At 37.6% G+C, this 25,422-nt stretch overlaps 1 protein-coding gene across 2 annotated transcripts in view; it reads left to right on the plus strand.

The window, feature by feature from the left end:
• Positions 1 to 25,422, plus strand: part of OSBPL9 (oxysterol binding protein like 9) — a 154,254-nt gene that overhangs the window by 26,440 nt on the left and 102,392 nt on the right. For both annotated transcript variants that reach the window (XM_060089787.1, XM_060089788.1), the window contains exon 3: positions 21,022 to 21,100. In XM_060089787.1, coding sequence (XP_059945770.1) covers positions 21,022 to 21,100 — 79 coding nt within the window. The remainder of the gene's footprint in view (positions 1 to 21,021; positions 21,101 to 25,422) is intronic.

Here is a 25,422-nt window from a genome sequence, read left to right on the forward strand (position 1 = left end):
GGAGAAGTAGTAGCATTAAAGAGGCAGTGTGGGTTAGAGGTAAGAACAGACCAAAAATGAAATGGAATTCAAATCTGGATTCTGCCACTTACTAGCTTTGTGACTTCAGGCAACTCACCTATTCAGTTCTGAGTCCTATTTCCTTTAGCTCTGGAATGGCCTCATGTCATTTACTCATATAATTATGAATATCAAATTAACGGATACATTAAAAAGTATGGGACTTGCCTGGTGGTCCAGTGGGTAAGACTCCATGCTTCCAATGCCGGGGGCCTGGGTTCAATCCCTGGTCTGGGAACTAGATCCCACATGCATGCTGCAACTAAGAGCCAGCATGCCTCAACTAAAAGATCCCATGTGCAGCAACTGACCTGGCATGGCCAAAAAAAAAAAAAGTATCCAAACACAACGTTTGGGACTTAGGTTCTTTTTTTTTCCTTTTTACAGTTATAATAAGGGACTTAGGTTCTTAATGAATGGTAGTTACTGTTGTAATTAATAATTACCGGCGAGAGGAACCAACATGGCGGAGTAGAAGGACGTGCTCTCACTCCCTCTTGTGAGAACAACAGAATCACAACTAGCTGCTGGACAGTCATCAACAGGAAGACACTGGAACTCACCAAAAAAGATACCCCACATCCAAAGACAAAGGAGAAGCCACAATGAGATGGTAGGAGGGGAGCAATCACAGTAAAATCAAATCCCATAACTGCTGGGTGGGTGACTCACAGACTGGAGAACACTTATACCACAGAAGTCCACCCACTGGAGTGAAGGTTCTGAGCCCCATGTCAGGCTTCCCAGCCTGGGGGTCCGGCAACGGGAGGAGGAATTCCTAGAGAATCAGACTTTGAAGGCTAGCGGGATTTGATTGCAGGACTTTGACAGGACTGGGGGAAACAGAAACTCCACTCTTGGAGGGCACACACAAAGTAGTGTGTGCATTGGGACCCAGGGGAAGGAGCAGTGACCCCATAGGAGACTGAACCAGACCTACCTGCTAGTGTTGGAGGGTCTCCTGCAGAGGCAGGGGTGGCTGTGCCTCACCGTGAGGACAAGTACACTGGCAGCAGAAGTTCTGGGGAGTACTCCTTGGCGTGAGCCCTCCCAGAGTCTGTCATTAGCCCAACCAAAGAGCCCAGGTAGGCTCCAGTGTTAGGTTGCCTCAGGCCAAACAATCAACAGGGAGGGAACCCAGCCCCACCCATCAACAGTCAAGGAAACTAAAGTTTTTACTGAGTTCTGCCCACCAGAGCAACAGTCAGCTCTACCCACCACCAGTCCCTCCCATCAGGAAACTAACACAAGCCTCTTAGATAGCCTCATCCACCAGAGGGCAGACAGCAGAAGCAAGAAGAACTACAATCCTGCAGCCTGTGGAACAAAAACCACATTCACAGAAAGATAGACAAGATGAAAAGGCAGAAGGCTATGTACCAGATGAAGGAACAAGATAAAACCCCAGAAAAACAACTAAATGAAGTGGAGATGGGCAGCCTTCCAGAAAAAGAATTCAGAATAATGATAGTGAAGATGATCCAGGACCTCAGAAAAAGAATGGAGGCAAAGATCGAGAATGCAAGAAATGTTTAACAGAGACCTAGAAGAATTAAAGAACAAACAAACAGAGATGAACAATACAATAACTGAAATGAAAAATACACTAGAAGGAATCAACAGCAGAATAACTGAGGCAGAAGAACAGATAAGTGACCTGGAAAGCAGAATGGTGGAATTCACTGCTGTGGAACAGAATAAAGATAAAAGAATGAAAAGAAATGAAGACAGTCTAAGAGACTTCTGGGACAACATTAAACGCACCAACATTCGCATTATAGGGGTCCCAGTAGGAGAAGAGAAAGAGAAAGGACCTGAGAAAATACTTGAAGAGATTATAGTCGAAAACTTCCCTAACATGGGAAAGGAAATAGCCATCCAAGTCCAGGAAGTGCAGCAAGTCCCATACAGGATAAAGCCAAGGAGAAACATGCCAAGACACATAGTAATCAAATTGGCAAAAATTAAAGACAAAGAAAAATTATTGGAAGCAGCAAGGGAAAAACAACAAATAACATACAAGGGAACTCCCATAAGGTTAACAGGTGATTTCTCAGCAGAAACTCTGCAAGCCAGAAGGGAGTGGCATGATATACTTAAAGTGATGAAAGGGAAGAAACTACAACCAAGATTACTCTACCCAGCAAGGATCTCATTCAGATTCAATGGAGAAATCAAAAGCTTCACAGACAAGCAAAAGCTAAGAGAATTCAGCACCACCGAACTAGCTCTACAACAAATGCTAAAGGAACTTCTCTAAGTGGGAAACACAAGAGAAGAAAATGACCTACAAAAACAAACCCAAAACAATTAAGAAAATGGTCATAGGAACATACATATCGATAATTACCTTAAACGCGAATGGATTAGATGCTCCAACCGGAAGACAAAGGTTTGCTGAATGGATACAAAAATAAGACCCATATATATGCTGTCTACAAGAGGCTCCCTTCAGACCTAGGGACACATACAGATTGAAAGTAAGGGGATGGAAAAAGATATTCCATGCAAATGGAAATCAAAAGAAAGCTGGAGTAGCAATTCTTATATCAGACAAAATAGACTTTAAAATAAAAGACTATTAGAAGAGACAAAGAAGGACACTACATAACGATAAAGGGATCGATCCAAGAAGAAGACATAACAATTGTAAATATTTATGCACCCAACGTAGGAGCACCTCAATACATAAGGCAAATACTAACAGCCATAAAAGGGGAAATCGACAGTAACACAATCATAGTAGGAGACTTTAACACCCCACTTTCACCAATGGACAGATCATCCAAAATGAAAATAAATAAGGAAACACAAGCTTTAAATGATACATTAAACAAGATGGACTTAGTTGATATTTATAGGACATTCCATCCCAAAAAAAAGTATTCCAGGAAAATATTAATGAAAAGAAAGCTAGGAAATAGTATTAATATCAGAAATAATAGACTTCAAGTCTTGCCTGGATTGATTTCAGAAAGTAAACCTAAATTTCATTCCAGGAATTGTATAGCCTTGCAAGTTTTGCAGCTTCTAAATAAAAATCCCTGGGAATCTAATAATGAAGTGTTGGTGGTAAATAAATAAATTAATAAATAATAGACTTTAAGAAAAAAAATTGCAGTTGTATGGAAAAAGAGAATGCTCCAAACCCAGTGATACATACATAACATTCTCTGACAGCAATGGAATAAATTAGAAATCCTTTATAAAACAGTAGCCACATGCCACCTCACACACATACTTGTAAATAATTTATTGGTAAATGTAGAAATTATAATGGAAATTATGAAGTATTTAAACCTGAATGATAATCAAGGTACACATGTTAAAACTGCATCTAAGGCAGTCTATGATTTATAATCTTAAATGAATATATTATAAAACAGAGATTGAAAATTAATGAGCTAAGCATTACATTCAAAAAATTAGAAAAAGAAAAAAGTAATGATAAAGAAAGTAGAAAGAGAAAGTAAAGGGAATTTTTAGGCCAGAGTCCCTTATTAATGTAGATGTCAAAATCTTGAGCAAAATACAGTAAACCATACCCAGTAATGTGTAAGCAAAAAGTATTATGACCAAACAGAGTTTATTCTAGCAACACTAAGATGCTAATTTTATAATTAATTAAGATAATTTACCATAGTGATAGACTAAAAAGGAAAATTACATAACCACTGCAGAAAAAGCAGTGAATAAAATGAAACATGCATTCAAGATCAAACAAGCTAGGAATAGAAGAGAACATTCTTAACCTGATAAGGAGTATTTGCTAAAATGCTCCAGTGTTCTTAATAGTGAAATAGTAGAAGCATTCTCTTTAGAATCAGTAGCAAGACAGAGGTGCCTCCTTTTGCTGTTTCTCTTTTTTTAAAACTGAAGTATAGTTGATTCACAATATTATGTTAGTGTCAGGTACACAGCATAGTGATTCAGTATTTTTTCAGATTATATTCCATTATAGGTTATTTCAAGATAATGCCTGTAATTCCCTATGCTATACATTATATCCTTGTTGCTTATCTATTTTATACATAGTACTTTGTATCTGTTAATCCCACACTCCTAATTTGTCCTTCCTCCCTTCTCCCCTTTGATAACCACAAGTTTGTTTTCTATATCTGTCTGTTTTACATATACATTTATTTGTAATATTTTTTAGATTCTACATATAAGTGATATCATACAGTATTTGTCTTTCTCTGTCTGCCTTATTTCACTATGCATAATCTCTGGGTCTGTCCACGTTGCTGCAGATGGCAGTAGTTCATTATTTTTTATGACTGAGTAATGTTCCATTGCATATATATGTGTGTGTATATATACATATATATGTAGGTATACATATAAACATATACTACATCTTCTTAATTCAGTTGCCTTTTGACAGGCACTTGAGTTGCTTCCATGTCTTGGCTATTGTAGATAGTGCTGCTGTGAACATTGGGGTGCATATATCTTTTTGAATTAGTATTTGTTTTTTTCTGGATATATACCTGGGAGTGGAATTGCTGGATTGTATGGTAGTTCTATTTTTAGTTTTTTGAGGAACCTCCATACTGTTTTCCATAGGGGCTGCACCAATTTACATTCCCACTAACACTCTACAGTGGTTCCTTTTTCTCCGCATCCTCTCCAACTTTTGTTATTTGTAGACTTTTTTGATGTGAGGAGTGAGGTGATATCTCATTGTGGTTTAGATTTGCATTTCTCTAATAATTAGCAATGTTAAGCATCTTTTCATGTGCCTGTTAGCCATCTGTATGTCTTCTTTGGAAAAAAGTCTGTTCAAGTCATCTTTGATTGAGTTGTTTGTTTTTTTGTTACTGAGTTATATGAGCTGTTTGTATATTTTGGATATTAACCCCTTGTTGGTCGCATGATTTGCAAATACTTTCTCCCATTCCATAGGTTGTCTTTTTGTTTTATTGGTGGTTTCCTTTGCTGTGCAAAAGCTTTTAAGTTTAATTAGGTCCCATTTGTTTTGTTTGTTTTGCTTTTATTTATTTATTTTTGCCTTGGGAGACTGGTCTGAGAAAATATTACTACGATTTATGTCAAAGAATGTTCAGCCTATGTTCTCTTCTAGAAGTTGTATGGTTTGTGATCTTGCAGTGAGGTCTTTAAACCATTTTGAGTTTTTTTTTTTTGTATATGCTGTGAGGGAATGTTATAATCTCATTGTTTTACATGTGACTGCTTGGTTGTCCAGTTTTCCCAGCACCACTTATTGAAGAGATTGTCTTTTCTCCATTGTATATTCTTGCATCCTTTGTCATAGATTAATTGACCATAGGTGTGTGGGTTTATTTCTGGTCTCTCTATTCTGTTCCATTGATCAATGAGTCTGTTTTTGTGCCAGTACCATGCTGTTTTGATTACTGTAGCTATGTAATATGATCTGAAATGTGGAAGGTTTATACCTCCAGCTTTTTTCTTTTTTCTCAAGATTGCTTTGGCAATTCAGGCTCTTTTGTGGTTCATGTGAATTTTAGGGTTATTTGTTCTAGTTCTATTAAAAAAGTCATGAGGATTTTGATAGGGATTGCTGCTTCTCTAAATATTGTACTCTGGAGGTCCTAGGGAATGCTATAAGAGAAGATACAAAAGATATAAGGTTTGGAAGGAAGAATCAAAATTAGTACTTGCAGAAAATGTTTCTGTAACTGTGCTAGGGGCTCTGGCAAACGTATAACACAAGAATAAGAAACAAAAGAATTTGAAGAAAAAGGATTGGAAGTGAAGAATAAACATTTTTGATGTTTGCAAATGATATGATTGTCTACATTTAAAAAATCCACAAGAATCTAAATAAATACTGTTTAAATGTCTCACCTTCAGCAAAGCTGTGTGGTGTGGCCAAATAAATAAAAATTAAAAAGAATTCTATTTAAATAGTAACAAGAACTCTAAGTCACCTAGGAATATATTTTATAAGATAAATACATTCCTTTGATGGAGAAAAAATGTAAACATCATTGAAAGACTACAGGAAGATCTGAAAATAGATAAAGCTATCTCATCTTCTTGCTTATTAGACTCAATATCATGTGTATGTTTATTTCTCCTAAATTAATCTATAAACACATGTAATCCCAGTCAAAAACCTCAGTTAAGCTTAACAAAGAAGTTGACAGGATGATTCTAAAAGTCATTTAATATGGTAAAGGGGCAAGAAAATTTTCAAGAATAAGGAGTCGGGGGACTTGCCATTCCATATGTTAAGACTTTTTAAATGAAACTATTGTAAATTAAAATAAGTATGGTATTATTAGTATAAGGGGAAAGAAATAGATCAGTGGCATAGAAGAGAAAGCTCAGAAACAGAACCACACATCTATGAGAATTTAGTATATGACAGCATTACAAACCAGACTGTCACTCAGTAAATGAAGCTGGATCAATTGGCTGCCCATATGGAAAAAAATAAAATTATTCCCTACCTCATGCTATACACAAAAATAAATCCCAGAGGTATTAAAGGTATAAAATGAAAATTTATACTTATAAGAGTTTATAGAAGAATGTCCTTATAATATCAGGATAGAGGAGGATGTCTTAAAACACAAGCTATGATAGGAAAGATTGGCAGATTTAACAACATTCAAATTTTAAAACCTTTCAACAGCAACAACAAAAGACACCATAATCAAAGAGAAAGACAACCATTGGGCAGGAGAGAAAATATTTACAATGCATATAGTTGACAAAGGATTAATATCCAGAATATATAAAGAATTCCTACACATCAAATAGACAAAAAGAAAATCCAAAGAACACATGCAAATCAGTAGAAAAGAAAAAAGAATGCCCAAAAAGAAAATGTACAAAGGATACACTCAATTCATGTAAGAGGAAATAAGAATGGCAATAAATATGACTAGATTCTTATTCTCAGTAATTATCAGAGACTCTAAATTAAAAGTTCAGTAAGATAGTATTTTCATCAGTTTGCCAAGGATTTTTAAAGTCTGATTTTATCTAGTGTTGGCCAGTGATTGAGGATATAGGAACTCTCACACAGTGCTGATGGGAATATTAATTGATACAACTGCTTAGGAGAGCAGTTTTGTAGTCTTCAGTAAGGTTGAAGGTACACCTGATTCTACATAAAAATGGAACTCTCTTCCATTTCAGAGGGTTTGCTTGACATTTTCTTGCAGAAGTGTTGCCAGGAGACATATACAGTGATGATTATTGCTGCATTATTGGAATAGGAAAAATAAAAAATAACCTAAATGTTCTACACAGGGGAATTGAGACATTGTGGTATACTTATATAATAAATACTATATAGCAGATAAAATGTACATACATATTCTCAACATAGATAGTATATGTGTGTATATGTATGCATCTACATATGTATACACACACATACATTTTTGACATGAAAAGTACGTATATATGTATATATATTTATTTACTCAACATGAACAAACCTCAAAAGAATATTGAGTGAAAAAAGGAAAGCAAATTGTTCACACTCTATTAGTCACCAGAAAATTCAATAAATACTTGTTGAAACAATGAATGATGCTGAAGTGGCGGCATGCAGCAGTGTCTTTGGTGAGCAGGCTGGACCTTAAGCTTTTCTGCTTCCCTCTATATTGTTGACTCTTCTCTCTCCCCTCTAAACTATGTGCTTTTGCAGGGCAGAGATATATCTTATTCCTATATATATCCCCTGGCTGTTATTGCTCCTGGCCCAGAATAGGTATTTAATAAGTATGTTGAAGTAATTAGTGAATATTGCTTATTATACCTATGCCCTGTTAAGAACGGTCTTTGGATCAGGAGTTGCAAGACCTGAATTCTCCTATCTTTTAGTTGTAGGACCTTGGGCAATTTTTTTTTTACTTCTCTGAGTCTCGATTTTCTAATTTCTAAAGAAAAGTAATACCTGTTCTGCCTAAATGTGTTATATGAAAGTAAGATCATATACCATAAGGTCATATAATATAATAATGTAAGAATGTTATATGAATGTAAGACTTCTAATATTTCAGCAGTGAGGGAAAGTATGTGGTTATAGAGTTGCAGTGGGAGTAGCTGTGCTGTGTATTCTTAGCACTGTCAACGTTCCTTTTAGGAGCTGTGTGAGCAATCTGTGTCCCAGAGGAATCATCATTCCTTTTTTATTATCTTTGGAACCAGTTTACCAGTTTACTTTTTTCTTCTTACAAAGGGAGATTGGCCCTAAAATAGCCAGCGTTCTGTTTTTTCCCAAGGCATGAGAGCAAAACTATCTTTCTGTCTTTGGTACCAGAACTATGATTCATGTCTGAAGTATGTTTGTGGGTATAGAAGAAAGGAAAAGAGGTAAAGTCAGGAAATTCAACTGATTTCATGACTCCATCTTCTATTACTTTCTGGAACCTGGATACTGTGACCTGGAGCAGCAGGCACCTTGGTGAGCCCAAGTACTGGCAGAACCTGAAATGTTGATCATCTGAAACCTTCAGAAGAAAAGTCATGGAAAGTCATTGAATGATATATATGTTTATTATGTTGGCACAATGGGTCATAAAAGCAGGGACGAAATAAAAACTTTGGTATATTGATGGGTTAGCATAACAAAGAACTTTGGTTAATGATAGAATATTATTCCATATATGGATTAGCAAAGGGAGTTTGCTTTACCAAATGTAAAAGATAAATAGTATAAACCCAGATAAGGGGAGAGGAAGGATGTTTGGTGGAAGAGAGCATGGGGCAATTGGTAAACCTCAAGCTGCCCAGCTATAGAATTTCATGAGAGATGAGAGGTAGGCATGGAGCAAATCACTGAGGGCCTTTGGGCTAGGCCATGATAGAGTGACCATATCCCCTATAGCAGGACACTCCTGAGAATAAAGGGGGTTCTATTCATTATTATGCTAGGATAACAGGAATAATCTGGAACTGTTGCAGGTAAACCAGGTTATACAGTCATATTATTTGAAGGTAAAGAAGAGCCACTGATATGATTACATATCCTATGAGGAGTGGGAGGTTAAAATAAATTTTAGGCAGGAGATTTGGACAAGTCTGAATAATAATCTTGACTGGAAGAGACTGAGAGAGGTGGGCCATTTGCTAGCTGAGGTTGTATAACTGAGAAGGATTGTTGGTGTTGTTTTTGTTGTTAGAGAGTGTAAAGTCTTGGCATATGTAAATGAAGTTGGGAAAGAGCCAATAGAGAGGGAGAGGAGTTGAAAATTGGTACAGTAAGAGATCTGAGGAAAGGTAATAGGCACCCTTTCCAAGTGGAAAGGAAGCAAGAGTGGGTATAGATGCAGGCGAGTCTTTAGGTGGGAGGGCATAGCAGGTTTAGAGTTCCTACCTGATGACTGCTTATGTTGTTGAGGGTTCAAGGAAGGTAAAGAAGATTTTAAATAGCTACAGTGGACAATGGAAGAGAGACCAATAGCAAGACAAGAATGCCCCCTACTACCCCTGTATTCAACATTGCCAGCCACTGTAGGGTCAGTCTTACACCAGGCAGTCCTAGCCAATGAATAAAGCAAGAAAAATAAATATAAGGTATAAGGATTGGAGTAGAAGAAATAAAACTGTTATTATTCATAGCAGCTTTAATTAAGCATACAGAAAATCCAAAAGAATCCGCAGATACTATTAGAATTGATAAATGAATTTAGCAAGGGTACTGGGTACAAGGTCACTATACAAAAATAAATTGTATTTCAATATATCAGCAACTAGTAATGAGAAAATGATTTTTTAAAAATAGAGAACATTTACCATAGCATCAAACATTAATTACTTAGAAATAAATATTAACAATGGGGGAGACAAGACCTTTACTCAGAAAACTATAAACACTGAAGTTAAAAAAGACCTAAATAAGTGGCGATCCCAGTTTGTTCCCAGTCAGTCCAGTCAGTATCCTAAGTGTGTGTATGTGTGTGTGTGTGTCACTTGTTCCACTGCTGACTCTAAAATTTACAAAGGGCCAAGAATACCCACTTTTTTAAAAATTTATTTTCTTATTAGTCATCCATTTTATACACATCAGTGTATACATGTCAATCCCAATCTCCCAATTCATCACACCCCCACTCCCATCCCTTGCCTCTATCCACTCTTGGTGTCCATACATTTTTATCTACTTCTTGTCTCAATTTCTGCTCTGCAAACCAGTTCATCTGTACCATTTTCTAGGTTCCACATATATGCGTTAATATACGATAATTGTTTTTCTCTTTCTGCCTTACTTCACTCTGTATGACAGTCTCTAGATGCATCCACGTCTCTACAAATGACCCAATTTCTTTCCTTTTTATGGCTGAGTAATATTCCATTATATATATGTACCACATCTTCTTTATTCATTCGTCTGTTGATGGGCATTTACGTTGCTTCCATGACCTGGCTATTGTAAATAATGCTGCAATGAACATTGGGGTGCATGTGTCTTTTTGAATTATGGTTTTCTCTGGGTATATGCCCAGTAGTGGGATTGCTGGATCATATGGTAATTCTATTTTTAGTTTTTTGAGGAACCTCCATACTGTTCTCCACAGTGACTGTATCAATTTACATTCCCACCAACAGTGTGAGACGGTGCCCTTTTCTCCACACCCTCTCCAGCATTTGTTGTTTGTAGGTTTTCTGTTTATGCCCATTCTAACTGGTGTGAGGTGATACCTCATTATAGTTTTGATTTGCATTTCTCTAATAATTAGTTGAGTAGCTTTTCATGTGCTTCTTGGCCATCTGTATGTCTCCTTTGGAGAAATGTCTATTTAGGTCTTCTACCCATTTTTGGATTGGATTGTTTGTTTCTTTAATACTGAGCTGCATGAACTGTTTATATATTTGGGAGATTAATCCTTTGTCCGATGATTCATTGGCAAATATTTTCTCCCTTCTGAGGGTTGTCTTTTAGTCTTATTTATGGTTTCCTTTGCTGTGCAAAAGCTTTTAAGTTTCATTAGGTCCCATTTATTTATTTTTGTTTTTATTTGCATTACTCTAGGAGGTGGATCAAAAAAGATCTTCCTGTATTTTATGTCAAAGAGTGTTCTTCCTATGTTTTCCTCTAAGAGTTTTATAGTGTTCGGTCTCACATTTAGGTCTCGAATCGATTTTGAGCTTATTTTTATGTATGGTGTTAGGGAGTGTTCTAATTTCATTCTTTTACATGTAGCTGTCCAGTTTTCCCAGCACCACTTATTGAAGAGACTGTCTTTTCTTCATTGTATATCCTTGCCTCCTTTGTCATAGATTAGTTGACCATAGGTGCGTGGGTTTATCTCTGGACTTTCTATCCTGTTCCATTGATCTGTGTTTCTGTTTTTGTGCCAGTACCATATTGTCTTGATTACTGTAGCTTTGTAGTATAGTCTGAAGTCAGGGAGTCTTGATTCCTCCAGCTCCATTTTTTTCCCCTCAAGACTGCTTTGGCTATTCAGGGTCGTTTGTGTCTCTATACAAATTTTAAGATTTTTTGTTCTAGTTCCATAAAAAATGCCATTGGTAATTTGATAGGGATTGCATTGAATCTGTAGATTGCTTTGGGTATTATAGTCATTTTCACAATATTGATTCTTCTAATCCAAAGACATGGTATATCTCTCCATCTGTTGGTATCATCTTTAATTTCTTTCCTCAGTGTCATAGTTTTCTGCATACAGGTCTTTTGTCTCCCTAGGTAGGTTTATTCCTAGGTATTTTATTCTTTTTGTTGCAATGGTAAATGGGAGTGTTTCCTTAATTCCTCTTTCACATTTTTCCTCATTTGTGTATAAGAATGCAAGAGATTTCTGTGCATTAATTTTGTATCCTGCAACTTTACCAAATTCATTGATTAGCTCTAGTAGTTTTCTGGTGGCATCTTTAGGATTCTCTATGTATAGTATCATGTCATCTGCAAACAGTAACAATTTTACTTCTTCTTTTCCAATTTGTATTCCTTGTATTTCTTTTTCTTCTCTGATTGCCATGGCTAGGACTTCCAAAACTATAAGGAATAATAGTGGTGAGAGTGGACATCCTTGTCTTCTTCCTGATCTTAGAGGAAATGCTTTCAGTGTTTCACCATTGAGAATGATGTTTGCTGTGAGTTTGTCATATATGGCCTTTATTATGTTGAAGTAGCTTCCCTCTATGCCCGCTTTCTAGAGAGTTTTTATTGTAAATGGGTGTTGAATTTTGTGAAAATTTTCTGCATCTATTGAGATGATCATACAGTTTTTATTCTTCAATTTGTTAACGTGGTGTATCACATTGATTGATTTGCGTATATTGAAGAATCCTTGCATCTCTGGGATAAATCCCACTTGATCATGGTGTATGATCCATTTAATGTGTTGTTGGATTCTGTTTGCTAGTATTTTGTTGAGGATTTTTGCATCTATATTCATCAGTGATATTGGTCTGTAATTTTCTTTTTTTGTAATACCTTTGTCTGCTTTTGGTATCAGGGTGATGGTGGCCTCATAGAATGAGTTTGGGAGTGCTCTTTCCTCTGCAGTTTTTTGGAAGAGTTTGAGAAGGATGGGTGTTAGCTCTTCTCTAAATGTTTGATAGAATTCACCTGTGAAGCCATCTGGTCCTGGACTTTTGTTTGTTGGAAGATTTTTAATCACAGTTTCAATTTCATTACTTGTAATTGGTCTGTTCATATTTTCTATTTCTTCCTGGTTCAGTCTTGGAAGGTTATACCTTTCTAAGAATTTGTCCATTTCTTCCAGGTTGTCCATTTTATCAGCATAAAGTTGCTTGTAGTAGTCTCTTAGGATGCTTTGTATTTCTGCGGTGTCTGTTGTAACATCTTTTTCATTTCTAATTTTATTGAGTCTTCTCCCTCTTTTTCTTTTTTTTTTTTTTTTTTTTTTTCTTTTTGCGGTATGCGGGCCTCTCACTGTTGTGGCCTCTCCCGTTGCGGAGCACAGGCTCCGGATGCGCAGGCCCAGCGGCCATGGCTCACGGGCCCAGCCGCTCCGCGGCATATGGGATCCTCCCAGACCGGGGCACGAACCCGTATCCCCTGCATCGGCAGGCGGACTCTCAACCACTGCGCCACCAGGGAGGCCCTCCCTCTTTTTCTTGATGAGTCTGGCTAATGGTTTATCAATTTTGTTTATCTTCTCAAGGAACCAGCTTTTAGTTTTATTGATCTTTGCTATTGTTTTCTTTATTTCTATTTCATTTATTTCTGCTCTGATATCTATGATTTCTTTCCTTCTGCTAACTTTGGGTTTTGTTTGTTCTTCTTTCTCTAGTTCCTTTAGGTGTAAGGTTAGATTGTTTATTTGAGATTTTTCTTGTTTCTTGAGGTAAGCTTGTATAGCTATAAACTTCCTTCTTAGAACTGCTTTTGCTGCATTCCATAGGTTTTGGATCATTGTGTTTTCATTGTCATTTGTCTCTAGGTGTTTTTTGATTTCCTCTTTGATTTCTTCAGTGATCTCTTGGTTATTTAGTAACGTATTGTTTAGCCTCAATGTGTTTCTGTTTTTTACGTTTTGTTCCCCGTAGTTAATTTCTAATCTCATAGCATCATGGTCAGAAAAGATGCTTGATATGATTTCAATTTTCTTAAATTTACTGAGGCTTGATTTGTGACCCAGGCTGTGATCTATCCTGGAGAATGTTCCTTGCGCACTTGAGAAGAAAGTGTAATCTGCTGTTTTTGGATGGAATGTCCTATAAATATCAATTAAGTGTATCTGGTCTATTGTGTCATTTAAAGCTTGCTTACTAATAAAGTTTCCTTATTAATTTTCTGTTTGGATGCTCTGTCCATTGGTGTAAGTGAAGTGTTATTTTTTTATTTTATTTTATTTTATTTTTTTTTTTGCGGTATGCGGGCCTCTCACTGTTGTGGCCTCCCCCGTCGCGGAGCACAGGCTCCAGACGCGCAGGCTCCGGACGCGCAGGCTCAGTGGCCATGGCTCACGGGCCCAGCCGCTCCGCGGCATATGGGATCCTCCCAGACCGGGGCACGAACCCGTATCCCCTGCATCGGCAGGCGGACTCTCAACCACTTGCGCCACCAGGGAGGCCCAAGTGAAGTGTTAAAATTCCCCTCTATTATTGTGTTACTGTTGATTTCCTCTTTTAGAGCTGTTAGCAGCTGCCTTATGTATTGAGCTGCTTTTATGTTGGGTGCATAAACATACATAATTGTTATATCTTCTTCTTGGATTGATCCTTTGAACATTATGTAGTGTCCCTCCTTATCTCTTGTAACAGTCTTTATTTTAAAGTCTATTTTATCTAATATGAGTATTGCTACTCCAGTTTTCTTTTGATTTCCATTTGCATGGAATATCTTTTTCCATCCCCTCACTTTCAGTCTGTATGTGTTCCTAGGTCTGAAGGGAGTCTCTTGTAGACAGCATATATATGGGTCTTATTTTTGTATCCATTCAGCAAGCCTGTGTCTTTTGGTTGGAGCATTTAATCCTTTCACGTTTAAGGTAATTATCGATATGTATGTTCCTATGACCATTTTCTTAATTGTTTTGGGTTTGTTTTTGTAGGTCATTTTCTTCTCTTGTGTTTCCTGCCTAGAGAAGTTCCTTTAGCATTTGTTGTAGAGCTGGTTTGGTGGTGCTGAATTCTCTTAGCTTTTGCTTGTCTGTGAAGCTTTTGATTTCTCCATCGAATCTGAATGAGATCCTTGCTGAGTAGAGTAATCTTTGTTGTAAGTTCTTCCCTTTCATCATTAAGTATATCATGCCACTCCTTTCTGGCTTGTATTGTTTCTTCTGAGAAATCAGCTGTTAACCTTATGGGAGTTCCCTTGTATGTTATTTGTTGTTTTTCCCTTGCTGCTTTCAATAATTTTTCTTTGTCTTTAAGTTTTGCCAATTTAATTACTATGTGTCTTGGCGTGTTTCTCCTTGGGTGTATCCTGTGTGGGACTCGCTGTGCTTCCTGGACTTGCATGGCTATTTCCTTACCCATGTTAGGGAAGTTTTCGACTATAATCTCTTCACCTATTTTCTCAGGTCCTTTCTCTCTCTCTTCTCCTTCTGGGACCCCCATAATGTGAATGTTGTTGCGTTTAATGTTGTCCCAGAGGTCTCTTAGGCTGTCTTCACTTATTTTCATTCTTTTTTATTTTTTCTGTTCCGCAGCAGTGAATTCCACCATTCTGTCTTCCAGGTCACTTTCCGTTCTTCTGCCTCAGTTATTCTGCTGTTGATTCCTTCTAGTGTATTTTTCATTTCAGTTATTGTATAGTTCATCTCTGTTTGTTTGTTCTTTAATTCTTCTAGGTCTTTGTTAAACATTTCTTGCATCTTCTTGATCTTTGCCTCAATGCTTTTTCCCAGGTTCTGGATCATCTTCACTCTCATTAGTCTCAATTCTTTTTCTGGAAGATTGCCTATCTCCATTTCATTTAGTTGTTTTTCTGGGGTTTTATCTTGTTCCTTCATCTGGTAAATAGCCCTCTGCCTTTTCATCTTGTCTATGTTTCTGTGAATGTGGTTTTTGTTCCACAGGCTGCAGGATTGTAGTTCTTCTGCTTCTGCTCCAGGAATACCCACTTTTGATCCCTGTCTTCTCAGTCAACAAAGAGACCCCAGTAGAGATGGCAACTTTTTCTCACCTGCCATTCTAGGGAGAACTGGCTATGACCATGGTGTTGATGTTGATTTATAATTTAGAAAGGCCAAGAGAAAAATGTTGGAGGACTTACTCCACCTGATACCGAAATGTAACAGTTTCTAGATGATAACATAGGAGAATATTTTCATGGTCTTGGGATTGGGAAAGAATTCTTAAAGCAGATACAGAAAGCACAATCATAAGGTGTAAAACCAATACATTTTACTACGTTAAAGTTAACTCTTCATGAACAGATATCATTATGAGAGTACAAAGGCTGGCAACAGGGTGGGAGAACATATTTGCCTAATTCATAACCAGTGAAGGGTTCATGTCTAGGATATATAAAAAACTCCTACAGATAATTAGAAAATGGTAGTCCAATCTATTCAGTAGGCGAGAAACTTGAACTGTTTCTATTCAAGAAAAAAACGAGGATAGTCACATGGTCACAAACATGAAAAGATACTGAACTTCATTAGTTATCAGGGAAATATAATTGGGACCACTATAAGTTACTAGCACTCACCTGCCAGAATGACTAAAGTAAAAAAGTGTCAGTGAGGGTGTGGAACAGTTGAAACTTTCATACACCTTTGGTTGGAGTATAATTGGCACAACTACTTTTGTGAACTGTTTTGACAGTGTCTATTAAAATTAGCATGTGCATACCATATGACCTAGCAAATTCACTCCTAGACTGTGTCTAATAGAAATATAAGCATATATATAACAAAAGATGAATAAGAATGTCATAGCAGCATGATTCTAATAACCTAAAACTGGAAACAACATAAATGTCCATCTGCAGTGAAACTGATAAATTGTGGATATTCATACAAAGGAATACTACATATAGCAATAAAAATGAACAAACCATTGCTATATGCAACATCTTTGATGAATTTCACAAACATTATGTTGAGTGAAGGAAGTCAGACACAGAAGAAAATATGTTGTATGAGTCCATTTGTATGAAGTTCAGAGACAGACAAAACTAATTTTAATATCAGAAGTAGAGATACTATTTACCTTTGGGATGGAAGACAAGGCTAATGATTAGGGCAGGGTACAAGGAGAGCGTTTCTTCATTGAGCTTGTACAGTTATGATTTGCGTATATGTTACCTTTCCATATAAAGTTGTTTTCAAATAATGTATGTAAAATGCTTATCATGGTGGCTGGCTCATTACTGCCAGTTCAGTAACTGGCAGTATTAACTTTTTACTATGGTTTAGTTCTCTGTGATGACAAGGTCTAGGGCAATGGTGTCTAGTTGAATTTACTGCAGTCATTAAAATGTTCTGTGTCTGCACTCTGTAGTTCCATAGTCTCTAGTCACATGTGACTATTGAGTATTTGAAATATGACTGAGGAACTTATTTAAAATTTTACTTAATTATAATAAAAATTTAAATACCCACATGTGACTAATGGCTGTCATATTGGATATGATATGATATCCAGGTCTAGGGAATTGCCATGAGAATGAGTGAATGAAGGAGAATGGCAGTGAATTTATGTGAGTTGAATAAATCAAGAAACTGAGAAGCCCGAGTGTCAGATGAATTGTGCCTCTGTACATTGAAGAATGCTTAGGGTAATGGCAAGACTGGATTGGAGTGTGAGGTTGTTAGGTAGGTTCCAAAGTCTTCAAAGAAGCTTTTGGATAGAGGAGGGAAAAAGTGTAATGGACCAGGAGAGAATGCTTTTCCATATAGGTTGTCAAAGATACTTAGGTAGAAATGTTTCTGAAGCACAGCTTAGGTAATAAAGAGTCACTGAAGGAGAGAATTTTAAGAAGGAAGTGGTCAGGGGCAGCATCAATGCTTCAGAGTGGTGCTGTATGACAAAACTCTAGAGTAGTAAAGTGGTCATTGAAGACCTGTGAGAGTGAAGCTTGGTGCAGAGGTGGGGAAGGAAGCAATTGCTGGGAGTAGATGAAAGGTTAAGGTGTGGGCAATTTTCAGTAAGTTCCTCTGTGAAAGCAATAAGAAAGGAGGTGGTAGCTAGGGGGAGATGTGGGGGTTTGCTTTTGTTTAACAAGTGGTGGGGGATTGAACTTGAGGAAGGGCATGAAAAAGTGAAACTTCTTGGTGTTTTCTTTCAGTGTATGGAAGAAATGTTGAGGCTGAGTACATATAGGATCTCTGTGAGGTGAGGAGGAAGTGGCTAGGTGATGACAGTGGAAAGGTTGGTTGGGCCAGATTTTGAACAATCTTGAATGGCATTATGAAAAAATGTTGACTTTATCTAATAGTTCATGGAGAACCAAGGAAAGTTTTAAGTATCTGGGTCTCCTGTATGAGTCTGTGCTTTATAAATATTCCTCTGGCAATAGCAAGGACTGTGGACTAAAGGTAGCCAGACTTAAAGAGACAGATTGTTTCATCAAGCAAGAAGTGATGAAACCCTGAGATAGGGCAGTAGCCATTCATAGGGTGGAGAAGAGTTGGCGAATTTGAGATTATAGTTCAGAAGTGGAATGAGCACAACTTGTGGTGATGGAATAAAGGAGAACAAGTATTAGAACCGAGAGGTTTCTATCTGAGTTGACTAGGTCTAAACTGGTGAATTTATGTTAAGGGACCAAAAAGAAAGAACCTGAGTTTGGAATTGTGGTGAATTATATAACAGTTTTGTTGAGATATAATTCACATACCATACAATTCACCCATTTAAAGTATGCAATCCAATGTTTTTAGTGTATTCACAGAGCTGTGCAACCATCACTACAATCGATTTTAGAATTTTTTCATCACCCTATAAAGAAACTCATACGCATTAGCAGTCATTCCTCATTCTACCCCACCTCGTTCTCCAGCCCCTCAGCCCTAGGCAACCACTAACCTGCTCTTGGTCTGTATGAATTTGCCTATTTTGGGCATTTCATGTAAATGGAATCATACAGCATGTGGTCCTTTTTGACTAGCTTCTTTTATTTAGCATGTTTTCAAAGTTCTTCCATGTAGAGATCACTTTTTGCCTTATATTATGTATACTCACCTCTTTACATGTTTTATCTCCTCTACTGGAGGCATTATTGTTATATATTCCAAAGCTGTATCTGGCACATATGCTGTATTTAGTTATGACTCAACAAATAATTGATACATCTTAAGTTAGAAGATTAGCTCCATTAACCATGAAATAAAGTTAACCAGAATGAATTAACCAGAATAACCACACGTGCTTACCCACTAAGGTGTGTCTTTATCTGCTGTCATGGAATAAGTAGGTACCATGCCAATGGTCTGGTTCTGCCATTAACTCTGTATGACCTTGGGTAAGTCATTATACTCTGGATACACTTTCCATATGTGAAGATGGGGATAAAAATCCCTACCCAATATGACACAGAGGAATAACTAAGGTAATTCAAGCTGATGGGATTTGGATAGAGTTGGGGTTTTTCCAGACAGCCTCTGAGAAGAAATAAATACATGTTTCCCCTCCTATCTGAAAGAAGAGTGTTCTTATGAAACCTTTTCTAAGGCGAAATGAGTAAAGTGCAAAAGCAATTACTTTAGGTTGCAGCTTCCTAACAGATACGCAAAATAAACAGAGGTAAAGCCCAGATGCTCACAGACACAGTTCAAAGCTGTGACAGCTTGATGCTGAGATGCTGAGTGTAGTTCCTGGGGAGGGAGCTTGGCGGTTCTACTCTTGCTATTTGGCGTGAACACTGCCTCTGTAATGGCTCAGAGCAAAACAAATGCTGAATGCGATTTTCGCTTTTCACCTGTTTTCTGGAAAATTTCCAGATTTATTTTGGTAAGTGAAAACAGGTACAGACTTACAATGGGGTTACATACCAATCAACCTATTGTAAATTGAAAATATCATAAGTCAAAAATGCCTTTAATACACCTAGCCTACTGAATACCATAGCTTAGGCTCACATATCTTAAACGTGCTCAGAACACTTATGTGAGCATATAGCTGGGCAAAATCATCTCATTCAAAGCCTGTTTTATAATAAAGGGTTGAATAGCTCATGTAATTTATTGAATACTGTACTGAAAAACAGAATGGTTGATGAGGTACAGAATGGTTGTCAGTGTATCTTGTTCCCCCTTGTGATCACGTGGCTGATGGGGAGCTGCTGCCCCGCATCATGAGAGAGTATCACCACATATTGCTAGCCCAGGAAAAGATCAAAATTCAAAATTCAGAGTACGGTTTCTGCTGAATGTGTATTGCTTTCACACTATCGTAAAGTTGAAAAATCAGAAGTCAAACCATTGTAAGTTGGAGACTGCTTTTGTGAAAGACCTGCATTAGAATAGACAAAATGACATAAAATGAACTTTTGGAAGGGGTGGTGGTAACCTGTAAATGTTTGGCTCTATTACCTAATCCTCCTGGGATAGGAGTAGCCTTTTTTTTCATGGGATTAGGTATCTTCGCCCCTTAAGTCCTTTCAACCCCCATCTACAAGGTCCTAGTTTTGTCTGTTGCATACTGCTTGTTTCGTCACTAACCTGGAGCATTACACCTGTGCCATGTTCTCTAGCTATTCTCTCTGGAATACTTAAGACACTTATTTCTTAAGGACACTGACCAGTAGACTCCCTATTTTGCATAGCTTCATGTTGCTTTCCTAATTCCTGTTGTCTTAATATGCTGCATATAGTTGAATACCAAAAAGAAAAAGTTTAAAACCCACTCTATCCACCTTCCTGAAACAAACAACTTATAAATGCAGGCCTACCTTACCCCCCGCCCCGCCTCTTTTAGAGAGTTGTTCATGTTTTTATTTAGAAAACATATACTGAGTGTGTACTTGAGTGCCATGTATCAAAATAAATAAAGTAGTCCTTGACTTCCAAGATCTTGTAGCAGTTCAGTGGGAGAAGGCAGACATAGATAATCACAGTATAATGTGGAAATGCAGTAGCAGAGCCACGGACAGGTGGTTTTGAGAGCATACCTTGAAGAAGCCACTGGGACAGTGTTTTGAAGCAAGTGTTGCCTGGCATTTCTGAACTAACAAATATAACACAGAAGCAGCCTGATGAAGAGCACTTGTGTTCTTTGAGCCTCAGAACAACCCGGTGACTCCCATTTTAGAGAACAGTCTAAAGCTCCGAAAGGATCAGTGGCTGGCTCTTAAACGGATTCTAGACTCAGCTTCTATGTTTATCCCCTCCCCCTCCCCCATATCCATGCCCCTTAAGCAAGGGTAGAAAGTACCCTTGCAGAGTACCACAGTGCCCTGCCATCTGCTCATTTAGTTCTTCCTCCTTAAGCAAAGCTAGAGTCTCAGATTCCCCTTTTCTGTGTCTAGCCTGCTTCCAGTGTCGTCGGTGCATTGAGCGTTACAGGGCTGTAGCAGTAGTGAATATTGCTGATGTCATTGTTTGCCTTATTGGGATTTTGCTCTTTGTTTCACAGGGAGCTGTGATTGGTATAGACGATGAGGACGACAGCACCTTCACAATAACTGTTGATCAGAAAACCTTCCATTTCCAGGGTGAGCTGAAAGAAAAGATTCTTTCTCTTCATAGTCCCAGCTGCTTCTTTCCTTCTCTTTTGGGTTGTTTGCTGGGTGACTTGAATGGTTTTGCAACTGATCCTGCATGAACGAGTGCACAGGAACGTTCTGGATGAAGTGGTGCTGCAGGTTAGGCAGGGATTTAATCGTATCTGCAGTGGATACAGATCTATTTGAAACGACTGTGGATCTGGCTGCAATTGAAAATTAAAAATTGAAACGATGAAAATCACTGAAGGGAGAGAGTGATGGGCTGCTGCTGCTGGCTTGTGTTTGCAGAAGGTTGCTGGTCTTCCTTATCGAGGAGTGTGGCTCTGCTTCTGCATGAAAAGTCCAAAGACTGATTGTGAAGGCTGCAGTGTTTGTCCGTGTAAAACTCAAAATATAAATTGAAGCTAGTAGCAGCCTTTGGCTTAAAGGTTTTGCTTTGCTTCAAGAACTACAAGTTTGCATTCATTTCATCTGCATTTCTGCGTCTTGTCTGCCAGCCATCATTTCTCTGCTGTTATCCTTTTTATAGTTCATAACACCAAATGCCATCTGCCACTGCTATGTTTCGGCATTGCATGCTATGGTTCACCGGTAGAAAGGGTAAGGTACTAGATGATCATTCTCATTTCATCTTGCTTTGAAAACTCTAAACCAGCAAATAAAAATCAATTTTAATGATCCTGTCCTAATGTACCTCTCATCTATTAGGAGTGCCTGTTAGCTTTGTTACTAATGTTTTTGCTATTTTGCCTATCCAGAGTAACCTCTATTTTATGTTTAAAGCAGTCCAAGAAACTTAAAAATTGAGAATATTTACACTTTCTTTGAACTGCAAGTGACAATGCACTGTGATAGATGCTCGGCATACCAAGATAAAGAAATAGTAAATTTATAGCTTACAAATGTTTTGGTTATGATGTCTAACAGTGACCAGATATGTTATACAAGATGTTCCGGCAGCTATTGTCCTTCTATACTAGGATAGTGTATTGAAGTTATTTTATTTCATTGTCTTGTTTAAGAAATTGGCACATAGAAATGAAAGATCCAGCTTATATATAATAAAGACAAACCAGTGTACTCACTCGTGATATCTCTAATGCTTTTAGGAAAAAGCATTCTTAAAGTATTTATTATGTTTGGTCATATTCTTTACTCAGACTGCTATAAACTAATGATGTCCTCCTGAAATTTTCTACTACGTTTAATTTCATAAAACATTTAAAATCTTATTATGAAAGCCCATGGCCTTTATTTTTAGGTTAAATATATACCGCTGCTTATAAATGAAAGCAGATAATGCCCACACTCTGGAACTCTTTACTTGAATGAAGTTGAATACTTTAATGTGTTTCAAGTAATAGCTGCTAGATGCAGGTGAAGGCTGCAGTATGGAATTCTCTCTTCTGCAGTTACTAAGGAGACATCTTCTTTGGACTTCCAGAAGCTGTATTGTTTGCCTGTTTAAAGGAGAGGAGATCCAGGCCCCTAGAGCAAAGGCACCTCTACCTTCTCTGATTTAAATTATTTATGTTAAACTGACCTCCCCTTTAACACTTCCATATTTATGTGGCTTGCTTATAAAACAGGCAACTCCTTTAATGAATCATTTAAATGACAAGGATAAATGAAGTGTTATATGTATTTTTTAAATGGATACTTTTCTACTATAATAGTTATGGGAGTCTCAGGCAACATGAGATTATCTGGCTTATGTGTGTGTGATTATCTGGCTTATTATGTGTGTGTAATCAACTTTATTGAGCTGTAATTAATATACAATAAAATGTACACTCTATAATGTTCAATGAATATTGACAAATTTACTTACTCATGTAACTGCTACCATAATGAAGATGTAGAACATTTCTGTCACCCAAAAGTTTCTTTTATTCTTTCAGTCAGTCTCCACTCCCAGCCTCTGGCTCCAGACAACTGCTGATCTATCATTAAAGATTAGATTTTTTTTTTTGGAGAGTTTCACATAAATGGAATCATACAGTATGTATTGTCTTTTGTCTGGCTTTATTTTAGCTCAGTATAATGTTTTTAATATTCGCCCATCTTGTTGCATATATTGGTAGTTCCTTTTATATTGCTAAGTAGTAGTCTGTTGTTAGATATTATATTTTTTTGAAGGTTGAACTGTAGCATGTGAGAGGAAGACAGTAGTATAGGATGACACCATATTTTTGTCTTGAGCAACAAGAATGGAGTTGCCGTTAACTGAGGTGGGGAAGATTGCAGGAGGAACTAGTTTGGGAGTGGCAGGTGGGCATCAGGAACTTAGCCTTGGACATACTTATAATCAAGTTCTAGATGCCTATCAGACATCCAAATGGAGATGTCAAGTAGGCAGTTGAAGTGTGGAATTCAGGAGAAAAGTCCAGCCTGAAGAAATAAATTTGGGAGTCATTGGCATATACGTGGTTTTTAAAGCCATGAGAATTTGGGAATAAGTGTAGAGAGAAAAGAGAAGAGGTCCAAGTAATGAACTCTGAAGCACTCCAACATTTATTTGGAAGACACAGAGATGAGGCGAAGCTAGCAAAAGGGATTGAAAAGAAGCAACCAAAAAGGAGGAGGAAAACCAGGTTAATGTGGTACGTGGTAAGTCAAGATAGAAAGTGTTTCTAGGGCTTCCCTGGTGGCGCAGTGGTTGAGAGTCCGCCTGCCGATTCAGGGCACACGGGTTCGTGCCCCGGTCCGGGAGGATCCCACGTGCCGCGGAGCGGCTGGGCCTGTGGGCCATGGCCGCTGAGCCTGCGCGTCCGGAGCCTGCGCGTCCGGAGCCTGTGCTCCGCAATGGGAGAGGACACGACAGTGAGCGGCCCGCATACCGCAAAAAAAAAAAAAAAAAAAAAAAAGAAAGTGTTTCTAGGAGGTGAGAGGCATCAGCAACTGTGTCAAATGCTTCTGATCAAGAAAGTTGAGGGCTAAGAAATGATCCCAGGATTTAACAATTAAGAGTCTATTGGTAACCTTGAGAAGAGCAACTTAAAGATGAGAGTATAGACAGTGCTTTCAAGTTGTGCTGTAAAGGGAAGGGGAGAAATACAGTAGTAGCTGGAGGAGGGAAATGAGATAAAGATGAGATATCTTTTTTTAAAGATAAGAGCAATAATAGCATGTTTTTATGCTGTTGGCAGTGATTCAGTAGAGAGGGAAAAATTGATGATGCGAGAGAGAAAGGGGAGAATTATTGGATCAGTGTCCTTCAGAAGGCAAGACAGGATGGGGCCTAATACACAGGTGGGGCATTGCCTTTGGCTGGGAGCATGGACAGTTCATCCATAGTAACAAGAAAGGAAGTCAAATGTATGGAAATATATGTAAGCAGGCTATTACCCACCACCTTCATTTCCACTGTGGTTTGAATCTCTAACTGACCTACATGTCCTGTATCCTGAAACATCATTTGTTAATAATCGAGAGGACTGGTGCCATGAAGAGAACAAACTTTCCTGAAACAACAGATAATTTTTCATTCTAATGATTCCCAGTTCTGGTAACTTGATATTTCAGAATATCTCCAGTTTTAAAGAGATGCCATAAAATTCTTTAAACAAAGTTAATTTAAATTAACTTTAGTTTTGAAAAAGAAATACTCTATTTTTTCCCCTTTAGGTAATAATTGAAATTACAATCCTACCATGTTAGAGCTTTAAAAAGGTTTGAAAACTACAGCTTCATTCTGTCATTTTTCAGAGATTAAAAAGAAAATAGTTGCCAATTCATCTTTATAAACTGGCTCTTTCCTTTTGAGCAATAGCAAGAAATGATCGCTTTTCCTATCAGTCAGCCAAAGTCTTTTGCATTTGGCTTCTTGGCTAGACATTGTGTGGAAAGCAGTTTTGGTATTAATTAGACTGGCTGTTGAGTTCAAACATTCAATGTATGTCTAGTATGTATTACTTCCTGTGCTCAGAACTGAGGGTATACAGGTTAATAAGACATGAGCCAGGAAGTTAAGGAGCTTGTAAAGAAGTATATGATGTAGTATGAAATATGCTGTAGTAGTAGAAATATGTATAGAACACTGAAATAATGGAGAGGCAAAAGAGACAATCACTCAGTGCTGCACAGAAGAGCAGAGTTTTTCTTGTTACCGAGTAATTCTTTTTAAAATAATCAAAATTTAAAATTATACTAGTTCTAAAAATTTTGAGTTGTTCAGATTTATATAATATAAAAATTAAAAGTCCCTTGTCACCAGGCTCTGTCTCCCACCTCTCCCTCCTTACCTCCTCTAACTGGTGGAGTTCTGAAGATTGAACAGAAATTTACCAGGCAGATGGGTTGTTGTAGCA

This window comes from Mesoplodon densirostris, chromosome 2, assembly GCF_025265405.1.
Source record: "Mesoplodon densirostris isolate mMesDen1 chromosome 2, mMesDen1 primary haplotype, whole genome shotgun sequence".
NCBI lineage: Eukaryota > Metazoa > Chordata > Mammalia > Artiodactyla > Ziphiidae > Mesoplodon > Mesoplodon densirostris.